The following is a 14,548-nucleotide window of genomic DNA, read 5'->3' as shown; positions in this document are numbered from 1 at the left end:
TTACTTGAAATTGTTTGATTATTTAAGCATGGTTCTTGAATTAACAGGTAACATTAAGGAACAATGCCTATTATTCCAATTTTATTAGAGCAGTTGGTTTCGGGGACACTGCATTACCAACTTGTGACTTTTCCCTTTACTGTTCATGTGTATGACCAATTACGTCTCTAAGATGTCCGTCTGCCATTGGTCGAAGTCAGATAAAAATGTGGTCTGTTATTGGTTTGAGTCACACCCACCTGAAAATGTTAAAATGCTATTGGCTGAACTACTTCCCACTAAGCCTTTCACATTATTTAGTTCAGAATCATGTCTGTTTCGTAAAGGGTTTGCGAGTTTGTGATAAAATACTTAAAGTTTTGTACTGTATTTGTTGTCTATGAGTCCTAAAGGTTGCAGTGATGCTAAAGGGAGAAGCAAAACACATTGAAACCCTACATAACGAATATAGCTGAAACCAATCAATGATTAGGACTGTTATTAACAATAGAAGGCCGTTAAGGCAGGACATATTTTAGGGGCAAGACAATCCCTGTAAGTGGAAGTTCTAAAATCAGTTTTCATTTTTCAGTTCCCTTCTGCATTGACCTGCTACTCCACTGTGCCAGCTCAAATTTTGTCACATCCAAAGTAAATTTCATTTTTCCTTTACACATATACTTATTTATACATTTATTTAATCATATACCTGTATACAGTAATCCCTCGGTTATCGCGGTTAATGGAGACCAAAACCACCCTTGAAAAGTGAAAATCCGCGAAGTAGCGACGCCCCTTCAAAAATGCTTTAAAAAAAATTTTAAATCATTTTATTATTATTATTTATTTAGACCTGCGAAGCTCTGAACCTGCGAACGTCGAACCACGAAGTAGCGAGGTCCCACTTTATTACACATATGTAGTACTTTCTATATTCTATTTTGTTTGATTTTTTTTCATTGCAGCCTGGTCATCCTGGAAGGGGGATTACCTCATGTGCTACTCCTTCTCAAGGTTTCTTCATTTTCCTCATGCTGAGGCGATCCCCAGCTCAGAAAGGATTCTGTCATGATTACCGATGCGATTCACCTGTGCCCGCTCATTTGCCGCCAACCGCCGCGGGTTCTTATTGGCTCCCTGTCACTATTTGAACCCTGTCCTGTCAATCCCCTGTCGTCAGTCCGTCTGCGAATCTCCGTGTATACTAGGCAAGCCTTTTTTGACCCTGACTCACGCCTGTCCCGTTTTTTGCTCCAGTTTGTATCCCGCTACGACCTGTTTTGATCCCAACCACGTCTGCTCTCCCGTCCCGGCTTACAACTCGTTTCCGACCACGTCTTCCTCTCACTTTCCCGGCTACCGACCAGTTTTCCACCCCTGACACCGCCATTGCTCGCCACGGAAGATCCAATTCCGCGTTCAGGTCACAATCCGGTTACAAGGACGACTTGCTTCCCGCGCCCCGGGAACACCGGATCGTGGGCGCAGCCCTTCCTCTCTCTTTCAATAAAACATGTGGTAAACGTCACGCAAGTGGGTCCTGTTTCCGTTCTGGTCCTGACAGATTCATGTTGTCTTCCGGGGGTCTACTGCATTTTTATGATTTCAAAAGCGGCACATGAACTCACGAGCACGGTGAATTTCCCGCTGAGTAGCTCAGACCGCAGAGGTTCTTCCTGAGGCTGCAGTCTGACGATTCCTTCTTTGAGACGCGTTTCCTGGAGAAAGCGTAATATTTCGCTAAAATGTGATGTAAAACACAAAAGGTCACGAAAACGGAAAAGGCGCCCCCTTACCCGGTAACTGTGGAACAGTTCGATAGCTCTGAGAACGTCGAACTTTCGCGCCATGAGGAACTTGACGGCCAGTTCCCGGGAAAGCGGCGATACTCCATGCTGGTTGGTCCACTTGGTGGTTTCTTCCAGGAACTGTCTGATGGCCTGGAAGAAATTGGACAAATGCAGAGCTTGTAGACCTCTTTCATGGTCAAATTCAAGCACTCTCTTCCCTTCTTCCTCTATCTCCCTTTTTTTAATCTACTAGTAAAATAAAGGTGAAAAAATTGCAAAAAAAACCACAAATATTTTTGGGACCATGGCCAACCCGAATACCCAAACAAGTTAGGCACCTCGGCACCCAAGTTGGTCATGCTTTCGTCCCTCCAGATGAAACGGGACCCAAGAAAGCAGCCATGTCACTTCTGTGCAACAGCAGGGCCCGGCAGCTTTCACTGGTTTACCCCTGCCGCATCATACAGGTGCGCTACCCATCCCTTAGAACGGTGCTGGAAGAAGTTGAAAGCTTTAGGTACCTGGGTTTTAATGTGGCTGCATTTGGTGGAATGGAGTGCGAGATATTGCACAGAGTGAATCAGGGAAGCAGGGTTTTGGGTGCTCTGAGGAGAGTGATGAGCAACAAGAGTATGAGTATGGATGTTAAGAGGGGACCTTATGAGAGTGTGATTGTGCAGACTGTGTTGTATGGTGCAGAGACTTGGAGCCTGAAAGCAGATTTGAGAAGGTTTTTGAGATGAAGTGTTTGAGGAGTATGTTAGGAGTGACGAGATTGGATAAATTGAGAAATGAAATTGTGAGAGACAGAACTGGAGTAGTCGTGGAACTGAGCAAGCGTGTTGATAAGAGTACTCTGTTGGTTTGGACACATGGAGAGGATAGATAGATAGATAATTTGTTCATCCCCGAAGGGAAATTCACATTTCCAGCAGCATCCCTGAGCTGAGAACAATCGAGAACAATCGAAAATAACACGGGAGCTGCTGGAGTGGCTGCCATTCGTGACGGCGCCGGAAGAAAAGATTCAATTTGAGTCATGTACAAACAAACAAAATATTCATGTTTCAATAAGTGGAGTGTTAATAAAATGGGGGGAAAATAATTTCTGATACTGATATAACCAGGTAAAACTAATTTTAAGTTACCTGTCCAAATGAATGTTGATGGCTGAGGAGCGAATGTTGAAGAGGCACTGCAGGAAAGTGGTCTAAATCTAGTTGAAGCTAGCGCTCTTGTTGGTGATAGGAACGAGTGGAGAGGTGTTGTGAAAGGATAGTGGGATTGTGGACGCGTTCTATGAAAAAACCCTACTGGATTTAAAATTGAGAAAAATCAAGCTGTTATTTTTCTAGCATCATCTCATGGTCTCCGTTCGGTTGTAGAACAATGCGAGCATACCAAGGAGTTTCAAATCCATGGTTTAGCTCAAACTCTCATTTACTTTAGTAACCCATAGACGAGTGAGCTTCTTCATCCTCTTTTGAGTCTTAAGTGTGCTGCTCCAGTTTATCAATGAGCTTCCAGCAGCTGCGTCGGGATATGCTAATGATCTTCTCGTGGAATCCGTTAGCAAGCGCAAAAAGAAAGGCTGGTAATTCATCAGTAGACGCCATGCTGAAATATGCGACCAGCTTTTACTACTTGTTAGAATAATTTAAAGCATTTATATTCATCTTTAGAATATAATTTGGTTTTCCACCATGTTTGGGAATCCTCTCTACCGCTCTGTTACTAGAATATATTTTGATTTTGTGTAGAAGCAGCAGCACAACTTGCTTGCGTCTCCTCTTTACCTCTTCGTAATTAGAATATACAAGCATAATGGCCTGGCGTTGCCGGGCATGCAACTTAGGTGTGGTTCTTGGGGATGTGGTTTGTTGAATAAGCACCAGCGAGCCACTAGGAAGTGCCAAAGAGCCGCATGGCTGCATCCAGCTCCAGAGCTGCTTGTACAAGAAAGCAGATGTTTATTAATTTTGATGGCGTCTTAGGGGGAAGCTGTGTGCCATCGACACTGTGTATAGTGCCGATGGGGCCCTGCTGACCTTGACCCAGGGACGTTGTGAATTGGTGGCCAGAGTACTTCGATGACCTCCTCAATCCCGCCGACACGTCTTCCTCTGGGGAAGCAGAGTCGGAGGACTCTGAGTTGGGCTCTCGTATCTCTGGAGTTGAAGTCACCGAGGTGGTCAAAGAGCCCATCGGTGTTAGGGCCCCGGGGGTCGATGAGACACGCCTGGAGTTCATTAAGGCTCTGGATGTTGTGGGCGTGTCATGGTTGACACGCCTCTGCAACATCGTGTGGACATCGGGGACAGTGCCTCTGGACTGGCAGACTGGGGTGGTGGTTCCCCTCTTTAAGAAGGGGGGCCGGAGAGTGTGTTCCAACTACAGGGGAATCACACTTCTTTGAAGTCTATTCAGGGGTACTGGAGAGGAGGGTCCGCCAGGAGGTCGAATCTCGGATTCAGGAGGAACAGTGTGGTTTTCGTCCTGGCCGTGGATCACTGGACCAGCTCTACACACTCTACAGGGTCCTTGAGGGGGCATGGAAGTTTGCCTGTCCGGTTTACATGTGTTTTGTGGACTTGGAGAAGGCATTTGACCGGGTTCCTCAGAAGGCCCTGTGGGGGGGTGATTCGGGAGTATGGGGTACCGGACAGTCCTATCCGGGCGGTGCGGTCCCTGTATGCCCGGTGCCAGAGTCTGGTCCGCATTGTCGGCAGTAAGTCTGATTTGTTTCCTGTGAGGGTTGAACTCCGCCAGGGCTGCCCTTTGTCACCGATTCTGTTCATAACTTTTATGGACAGAATCTCTAGGCGCAGCCTTGGTGGGGATAGAGTCCGGTTTAGGGGCCTCAGCATTGCGTCACTGCTATTTGCTGATGACGTGGTGCTATTGGCTTCCTCAGGCAGTGTTCTTCAGCTCTCGCAGGAGCGATTCGCAGCAGAGTGTGAAGCGGCCGGTATGAGGATCAGAACCTCTAACTCCAGACCATGGTACTCAGTCGGAAAAGGGTGGGATCTTGCCTTAAGTGGAGGAGTTCAAGTATCTTGGGGTCTTGTTCACGAGTGAGGGTAGGATGGAACGGGAGATGGACAGACAGGTCGGTGCAGCGTCTGCAGTCATTCGGACCCTGTACCGGTCCGTCGTGGTGAAGAGGGAGCTGAGCCGAAAGGAAAAGCTCTCGATCTACCGGACGATCTACCTTCACCTATAGTCATGAACTTTGGGTTATGACCAAAAGAACACGATCCCAGATACAAGTGGCCCGAAATGAGTTTCCTCCGCAGGGTGTCTGGGTTCTCCCTTAGAGATAAGGTGAGAAGTTCAGTCATCCAGGAGGGAGTCTGTGTAGAGCCACTGCTCCTGCGCATTGAGAAGAGCCAGTTGAGGTGGCTCGGGCATCTGATAAGGATGCCTTCTGGAAGCCTCCCTCGGGAGGTGTTCTGGGCATGTCCCATCGACAGGAGGCCCCGGGGGCGACCCAAGACACGCTGGAGAGACTATGGCCCAATCCCATTTCTCTCACTCGGCCCTGAGGACCCTCCAGTGAGGTCCCTCGATAGAGGAGTGCCCTCCGCGAGTGAAGTGCAAAGCGGAAAAGGTTTGGACAAGACTTGCAAGGTTCCACCCCTGTCCAGGAGATGGCGGTAATATTAATTGGCTGTAGACCTCAGTGACGTATTGGTCTACGTCACATGTAAACAACTCGAGTCTCAACTTGTAGTGTGTCAGTTGGAGAGTTCGTGCAATGTTAAAAATGCCCGCTACTGCTGTGTTATTACCGATTGCCTGAAAGCTCATCATCTTTTCCGTGTCTCCAATAAACGGAGGAGAAATGTGCTATACTGAAGACAGCTTCGGCGCTATGTAGTGCTGATTCATCTTTACAAGGTACGTACACTCATTAAAAAAATGACCCGTTCGGTCAAATACAGTAAAAGTTAACATACAATGCACGTTCACATAATACCTTATGTTTGTGTAGACATAAATGGCAATCTACTTATTAGTATCTTAATGCCATTTTATGACATATAGTAGGGGTCTTTAGTGTGTGACATGATGAAAAGTAAACAAACACAAGAACAGTCCACCTGACCCTTAAGCTGACATAATATCGTCACCAAACTTCCCTGTACGACCCAAAAACCTTGGTTCATAAGGAATTTAATTCAAAAGAGTTGTCATTGGATATAAAAAAGCTCATTTCAACATGTTTTCATGATGCTTACATCATCTATGCCCACATTTATGTCTAAATTGTCTGTTATCTATTGTGTTCCAGAGTGGCTGTCCCATAAGCGTGGACAGGTTGGACAGGAATGTTCCCATCCTGTGCTTATGGTTCGATGTGAAGTCAAAACTCATTCAGGACTTAAGGTTGAGCAAGAAGGTCATGTGGGCCCTGCAGGAGCTGCTAAAGAGGGAACAGGGCCATGGCTGGAGGGCCTATACTGGCTGGCCCACGGTCTGTCCTACCGTGTGGTGTCACGGGTCTTCAGGGTTCCCAGGTCCACGATACACAGAATTGTCCACAGTTAATATGGAATAAATTGCCCAAAAGCCATGTTTTAGGCTTTGGAAGTCAGACCCACATTTGCATTCCGTGCTTTTCTGCATTACTATTCAATAAACATCTTTATTTTGAGTAACACCTTGGTGGTTTATTTCATAATGATGTGAGATACTGTGTGTGAACTATGTGACTGTTGGACAGAAAACAACTACAAATCACTCCAGTTTAAATAATAGTTTACTTTCAGAAAAACAAAATCACATTGGGCCGAAATACATAATAGTAAATAAATAATATGTCACAAATTGTAACAAAAATATACCAATACTTCCATAAAGCTGGAAAACACAAACTGGAACTTCATTGAGTTTTTAATAAAATAAAATATTTTCCTTTTATAAAACAAAGGGAAACATTGCAGGGATGTCACTGTTCTGGAAATTTGTCCACGAGCTTCCCAAAAAGGACGGGAACCGCTCAGTTTTGGCCACAGTTTCCTCGAGCCTTTTCCTCACTCCGGCAGACTCCGCTTTCAAAAAGTCAAGGAGTGTATCGTGCTTCCTTTTTTTTCTGGGTGATTTGGGGTTTGGCGCCGGATTAGAAGATGCCAACGACGTGCCCGTCGGTGTGGATGGCGTGGTAGCTGTGATGGTGGCCAGCTCTTCCACGGGACGTTCTACATTGGCCTTTAGGTTGGGTGGAAAAAACAAGAATTACTTAATGCTTGTGTATTGCACAAAAACAACTGTGTATAGGATGCTCAACAAGTTGATGTGAGAAATTATAGGATGTGTTCTGGATAATTATTTGATAGTGAATAGATACACAAAATTGACATGTTATTCTTATGGCTGTAAGAGCCTTCTATTGGCCAGCATCACATATGCTTTAGAATTGTCTCCACATTTGGACAACATTTTGAAAAGGTAATTAGTTTACTTAATATGTGTTTACAGAGAAGGCAGTGGACTGTGTGATAGTAATTTGTTTCAACTGTATTTCCACGTGAAATTCGGAGACATTACTCATAATGCATGATGAAAACTAATGCATTCTGATCTCACATGAAATAATCATATTGTAAATAAAACACGACACCCGAAATTGTGTGCAGTAAACAAGCGCGTATGTCCAGAACGTTATTCTGACTATGCTCCTTTAGCGACTGGCCATGTACATGTAAAAGCACGACTCGTTTAAGATACAAACAGGGATGGGCTGAACCGTGATTTTCTGCAGTTATCCTACTTTAGAGTTTGTAGCGTGAAGATTATTTTTTGGCAGCTCCCTTGGTAGATTTGTGCACTTCGTAAAGTAGCGATTTTGCAATGTTCATGTTTTAACGCGAAAATACGATTTTCTATTGCATTTACTTCCAACTAAGATATCTCAATACATTTTGTTGCAAATACATGCGTGGTTGTGGAAAACTACTTACATTTGTGCGGTTCCTTTCCGGGCATGTTTGTTGATATTGAGAATTCGCAAAGCCTTCTGGGTAGTCACTTCGCTGCCAAGGGAGGTCGAGAGCCCCCTCGGTCTTGAAGTGGCTACGACATGGTTTGAGGGCACTTCTGCCTCGGTCTTGAGAGTATCGGGACACACCCCATTTTCACGTGAACGCGCAAACCGAGTGACTAGGGCACATAGCGAGTGAAAGTGCGAAGAATGGGACTCAGCCTAGGTCTCTTGGCTGGCTTGGGAAAACCTCAGGATCCCGCCAGATGAGCTGGAGGAGGCGGCTTGGGATAGGGACGTCTGCGCTTCCCTTTTAAGGCTGCTGCCCCGCGACCTGACCTCAGATAAGCGGAAGATAATGGATGGATGGATGGATAGATTTTCTATAGAAGTAGTAGAACAACTTGGTTGTGCCCCCTCTGTCATGAGAATAGATATTTTGAATTTATATAGAAGTAGTAGCACAACATGGTTGTGTCTTCTCTCTATCTCACTGTAATTCAAATTTGATTTTTATAGAAGTAGTAGCACAACTTGGTCGTGTCTCCCCTCTACCTCTCTGTAATGAAAATATATTTACAATTTCTTTAGAAGTAGTAGCACAACGTGGTGCTTACTTATCTCTCACTGCAATTGAAATACATTTAGACCGTCCATAGAGGTAGTAGCACAACTTGGTTATTTCTTCTCTATTTCTCACAGTTATTAATCCATTTTGAATTTCTATAGAAATAGTAGCACAACTTGGTTGTGACCCCTCTCCGTCTCTCTGTAATAAGTATATATACATATTTTGAAATTATATATAAGTAGTAGCACAACGTGGTTGTGTCTCCCCTCGACCTCGCTGTAATGAGAATATATTTTGAATTTATATAGAAGTACTAACACGAAATGGTCGTGTCTCTTCTGTACCTCTCTGGAATTTGAATATATAATGATTTTTTTAAAAAGTAGTAGCAACCCTTGATTGTGTCCCCCCTCTATATTTCTGTAATTAGATTTTTCATTTTCTATAGGTGGAATAGAAAATATGGTTATTTCTCCTCTCTACCTCCCAATTTTTAGAATAAATTTTGATTTTTAAGAAGAAGTCGCCAAACAACATTTAGTATTGTAATTTGATTGATTCAGGTAGGCTGTAGTCTATTTCTTGCAGACGTGTTTACCAAAGCTGTGTCAAGTTTTTTGGGAAATTTTGACAAAATTAAAGGCATAAATGAAAAGAATTGGATGAAGCAGGATTTTAGCCATCACAACAGGAAAAAAACAAACAATCATCACGCATCCTGGGGCGGCATTAGCTCAGGAGGTAGAGCGCTCGTCTTGGGATCAAGAGGTTGCTGGCACGATTCCTGGCTCCTCTGCGTTATATGTCGAAGTGTCCTTGGGCAAGACACTGAATCCCTAATGCCCCCAATAAGCAGGTATGGCTGACTACCTATTGGTGTGTGTGTGTGTGTGTGTGTGAATGGGTAAGTGTGAAGGACATTTCTCCCCACTTTTTCTGCTTCCTGGGACCAAAAAACACGTGAACACAAACACACACAAGCACATGATCGACACAAACGTGCACGCGGCAGCAAGCCCCGCCCTTCCAACACAATCCCTTGGAAATGCTTTTAACAGATGCCTGAATGAAATTATACTACGCGCGTCGATTCCCATGAGACACACACGCAAAAATACACAAAAAACTTTCAAGTAACAGCGTGTAACAATTCCCCACTAGAAATCGCTGTACTTTAAAAGCCTGTGCATTAGACTACGATTGACTACGGAAGCCCAAAGGAGACCACCCTGCAAAATTTAGTGGCAAACTCCCAGATTCCCTTGAGCATGTAAAGCTGAATTTTAGCCAGAAACAGGCATGAAATCTGCTGTCAATCTTGACTAGCAAAAAAATGTAAAAAGACCCAGCTAGCCGGACACATCCGGAGCAGTTGAAAAGAGTGAATAACCGGAATTGGTCAGAGCTAGTGTAAGTGGCTATCTTCAGCATTTTGTGGGATAAGCTTTTAAAAAAGGCCGGTAAAAGATTTCAAGGCAAAAACAGAATTTGTTAAGCCATTAACTGGAGTTGGCCAAAGCTGGGGTAAGAGGCTAACATTAGCAACTAGCAGGACCCCCTACTAAAGGCCTAAAAAGGTTGCAAGAAAAAAAAAACTGAATTTGTCAAGCCATTAGCAGGTCAGAGCTGGTGTAAGTAGCCATCTTTAGCAGCTAGCATGGGAAGCTACTAAAAAGCGAGTGAAGACTGGAATTGAAAAAAATGATTTTAAGCTAACCCCCCAGTTGGTCAGAACTTGAGTAAGTGGCTAACCTTTAGCAGCTAGGGAAAAGGGACTAAAAGGCTAGCAAAAACAGAGTTTCTCAAGCCAATAGCTGGAGTTGGTCAAAGCCTGTGTAAAGGGCTAAATTTAGTAGATAGATAGATACTTTATTAATCCCCGTAGGGAAATTCTCACTTTCAGCAGTATCCTTGTGTTGAAAATAAAACAATAATTAAGTAAAAGGAATATAATACATAAATACCCAATGTAACGTGTTGATATAGGCTAGTCGAAAAAGCTACAAAAAAAAAAACTTGGATTCCTGGAAGCAGAATTTATTTATACGGAGCAGCTGACAATAACAATAGCCGCGATTCATAACTTGTAGCCACGTGACTAACACAATTGGATAGAGAAGGAAATATTGGAAAGAAAACCAAAGATGGCAAGCACAGATCAAAGATTATTGCAAACTACCGACTATTTTGACACATCCCCTCATCTAAAACCTACACGAGGGCAAATAATACACAGATTATCTGCATAAAATATAGGTTATTCATATGCTATAGAGAAGAAGTGTGTTTTAAGCTTAGATTTAAACATTTCTACTGAGGTTGCAGATCGAATCTCAGGGGGAAGAGCATTCCACAGCACCAGGGCCCAAATGGAGAACGCTCTGGAATCCGCTGATTTCTTCTTGGATCTTGGGATCACTAGTAGACCAACATAGTGGGTATTTTTAATCATAAATGAACAGTGTTTTATTGAAACGGAAGAAGTACTTTAATTTACTTTTCCGTACGAAAATGGGAAAACGACAAAATGTACAAGGTTGAAAACATCTTAAACTTGAATTATAAAAGGATAGGCCCGATTGGAAACAATGTGTGAGGCAGATCTGTGAGGGCGTTTGCGGACATCATTTCTTGCTTCTTACTCATCTGAGATAATTGTTCGGAGTCAGGGCCACATGCGAGCCAAAATGGCATAATTGAGATGATCGCGCTCGCTGAACTCGATTCTCCTTTCAAGTCTGACAAATGTTTTTTCTTTATAAGATTTGTGAAAAATCTTAAACGTGGACCTGGATCCAGAAACTTTTCACATTTCAAATTGGGAGTAGGTACCAAAATGTATTGTTTCAAAGGCATTTTGCTTGGGTTGAGCTAGAGTTCCTTTTTTTTTTATTTGTTGTTTTCCCCTTCTTTTTCCCCCCTTTCTTGTTTTTCTTCTTGTAATTCTCTTACTTTGTCAAGTCACGTTTATTTGTTTGGCCCTTAATCACAAGGAGACTCAAAGACCTCAGATTATTGCAAAAGACAGACTATTTGACACCATCCCCTGATCTAAAACCAACATGAGGGCAAGTGAAATCTCAAAAAGCTCTCTTGTTTCTTTTTACTTTGTTTTTTCTTTTTTTCTTACATTAGTTTTTCCTCTTCTTGTTTTTTCTTTATTCTGTTACGTTATTATTTTTCCTTTAATTATCTTTGTTTTTTTCCTTTCTGTAATTGTCTTACTTTGTCAAGTCGTGTGTATTTGTTTGGCCCTTGATCACAAGGAGACTCATTACATTATTGTTTCTTCCTTTCTATCTCTTAGTTTTTTCTTTTGCCTTTGTTTTTCTCCTTTTTCTCTGTCGTGTTTCTTTCTTACTATCTTGTTTCCTTTTTCTTTTTTACTTTCTATGTTACATTATTGTTTTTTCTTTTCTCGTTTTCTTTTTTGTTACATTATAGTTTTTCCTTTTTGTGTTTCTTTCTCTTTGTTATTTTCTTTCCTTCTTGTTTCTTCCTTCCATTTCTTCCTTCTTTTTTGTTACTTTCTTTGTTGTTCTTACTGTTAGTTTCTTTTTTCTTTCTTGTTTTTCGTTTCTTTCCTTTTTTACTTACTCTTGTGTTTTTTGTTCCTCGTCTTTTTTCTTTAAGTCATTTTTCCTTTCTTTATTCTTTCTCACGCTCTTTTTTTAGCTTGCATTGAGCGACTGATTTATTTCTTTCACTCACATTGAGCTACTGTTCTTTTTCCGGTTATATTATTTTTATATATTTCTGTAACTGTAACTTTTTTTCACTAATAAAGAAAAATAGTACTTAACATGGAAAATACTGCGTTATATGTACGTATTTTTTTTAACCATAAAAGTATACCTAATACAACAATACATTTTCGACTTGACTGCTTTCCAACAAAAATAGAAAAAAATCAAACACGGTACAAAGCTTAATAAAGAGTAATAGTACTTCAAATGAGCTAATTTTACTTGCTAACTATATTACTTTATTTAGCCCAATACTGTGTTGGCATTTTTTAATCTAAAAATAATCCGCTTCTTACTTTATTTGCATGTTTTCTTTGGATGAAATACATGATAGTACACTATATTTCAGATAAACTATCACTATAGACAAAGATTATCGATCATATGAGATGCATTATGCATAACATTAACTCACGCACACACCCTCCCCTCTTTAGCAGTTAAAAAATAACTTGTTTAGTGCACCTAAATGGTGCGTTTAGAGTCAACAACGTGGTAGGAAAAAACACTTTTCTTCGAGAGACGACTCGTGCATTTTATGCACACGTTTTTCACAGCTGCTGCGTATTTCCACCAACCCAAGAGGGGTTCGGGTGGGTCATTCGCATGCGTAGGGGGGAGGGGGTGTAAGGTGGGGTTATTACTCGACATACGACTGTCGGTGATGCAACAATGCGCCACGAAAAATCCCAAAACTGCAATCCCGCTCGATTTTCAGGTAGAATTTAAGTTCAGTGGAGTACAAATATGTCCAAAAATGGGCCTTACCTGTTCTTCCTCGGTTGACAAAGTCGCTGACATGGTTCAGATTCGGTCAGAACCGAACAGGAGGCAGGGGAAGAAGAAGCTTCTGGGGGGCTCGTTTGTCCTGCTTTCCTCGTTACCGCGAACGTTCCATGAAAAAAGGCAACTGAGCGGTTCGGTTCTTGGGTGCGTTTTGTTCCACCCAAAAAAGTAAAATAGAATCCAAACGGGGCCCAGTCACGGAGAGGTTTGGAACCGTCTCCTCAGCCAAGCCCAGCTTTAGCTTTTTAGCCTAGCCGCGCGGATTGCTGTCGACTTCTTCCGGCCATCGAGGTTTTTTTTTCTTTTTTTTCCTTCCAGAGAGCCCTGAACGTCTCTTTTATGCTTGCCTGTTTCCTGTGCTCGACTCTTGCCCCTGGTGGTCGGTGCTGAAACTGCAGGAAAAAAAATAACCACGCCCACTAGGCGTTCATTCATAAATATAATAGAAAATTAAAAACAAAACTATTGTAATAAATACAGAAAAACTAAACAATGAAGACTGAATTAAATCAGACTAAATAATGAATAATAATTAAATTTTAAAAGTCCTCGTCTTGGGACCATGAGGTCGCAGGTTCGATTCCCGGCTCCTTGAGGGTAAGTGTCGAAGTGTCCTTGGGCAAGACACTGAACCCCTATTGCCCCTGATATGCAGGTAGGCGCCCTGCATGGCTGACGCCGCTATCGGTGTTGGAGTGTGTGTGTGAATGGGTAAGCGTAAAATAAATTGTAAAGTGCTTTGGGATGTCTTCAGTGACTTGAACAACGCTATAGAAATGCAGTCCATTTATCATTTAACAATTACATAAAACATAATTCATAATCCATACAAAGATACAGAAAAACAATGAATAATAAATTCAGAATAAAATAAATATGTCAGGACCAGAATGGAAACAGGACTCACTCACGTAACGTTTCTCACAGTTTTATTGGTAAGAAGGGAAAGGATTGCACACACATTCCGGTGACCGCTGGTCGCGGGAAACAGGTCGCTCTGAACGACAAATACAATTTATTTTGTACAAAAATAAGAAAAAAATATGTGTATTTAGTCATAGTAATTTATAAAAAAACAAGAAAATAAAAATTTGTAATAAATAAAATAAAAAAGATGATTCTAATGAAATTAATTGAATTAATATACACAAATTAATAATTATCAAATAATGAATAGTAAAGAACAAACACTGGGTAGTAATTGTAATCATAATAATTTAAATAAAGTATATTAATAATAATAATAAAAATACATTAACTAGATACATAATGAATAGTATAAAATAACCAAAAATAAATAAGAAAAAATAAAAATAAATGGTAAAACATGTATCTAATAAAATGGAAAAACTAATAAATACATTTACTAAATACTATATAAAAATAAGAAATAAAAAACAGCAATAAATATAAATTCATGTAATTAATTGTTAAGAAATACATTAAATATAATAATAATAATAATAATAATTTCCTTTGTATTGTCATTCTTTGTAACAATGTACACAGAACGAAATGTCGATACACCTGACCCGTTGTAGCGAGTCGATGCAGCCGCAGCCAACAGAGGGCGCCGCCATTATACCAATTAGGTATGTCTCGGCCGAGGCGCGAACCAGCGACCTATAAAATAAATGATTTACAAATAGTTGAAATATTAGATAATGAATAATACACAAATACATTTAAAATA

At 41.4% G+C, this 14,548-nt stretch overlaps 1 protein-coding gene across 1 annotated transcript in view; it reads right to left on the bottom strand.

Annotated features, from left to right (window-relative positions):
* The window catches only part of ptpn9a (protein tyrosine phosphatase non-receptor type 9a), a 34,545-nt gene extending 21,348 nt beyond the window's left edge, over positions 1-13,197 (bottom strand). Inside the window, exons 1-3 of the mRNA XM_088340693.1 lie at positions 12,838-13,197; positions 1,776-1,919; positions 1,608-1,697 (exon numbers count right to left, since the gene is read on the bottom strand). Coding sequence (XP_088196819.1) covers positions 1,608-1,697; positions 1,776-1,919; positions 12,838-12,870 — 267 coding nt within the window. The 5' untranslated portion in view covers positions 12,871-13,197. The remainder of the gene's footprint in view (positions 1-1,607; positions 1,698-1,775; positions 1,920-12,837) is intronic.
* Positions 13,198-14,548: the final 1,351 nt, after the last annotated feature.

This window comes from Urocampus carinirostris, chromosome 7 (genome assembly GCF_059441175.1).
Source record: "Urocampus carinirostris isolate Australia breed hairy pipefish chromosome 7, RoL_Ucar_1.0, whole genome shotgun sequence".
Lineage (NCBI taxonomy): Eukaryota > Metazoa > Chordata > Actinopteri > Syngnathiformes > Syngnathidae > Urocampus > Urocampus carinirostris.
This window is presented reverse-complemented; position numbering and strand designations above follow the sequence as displayed.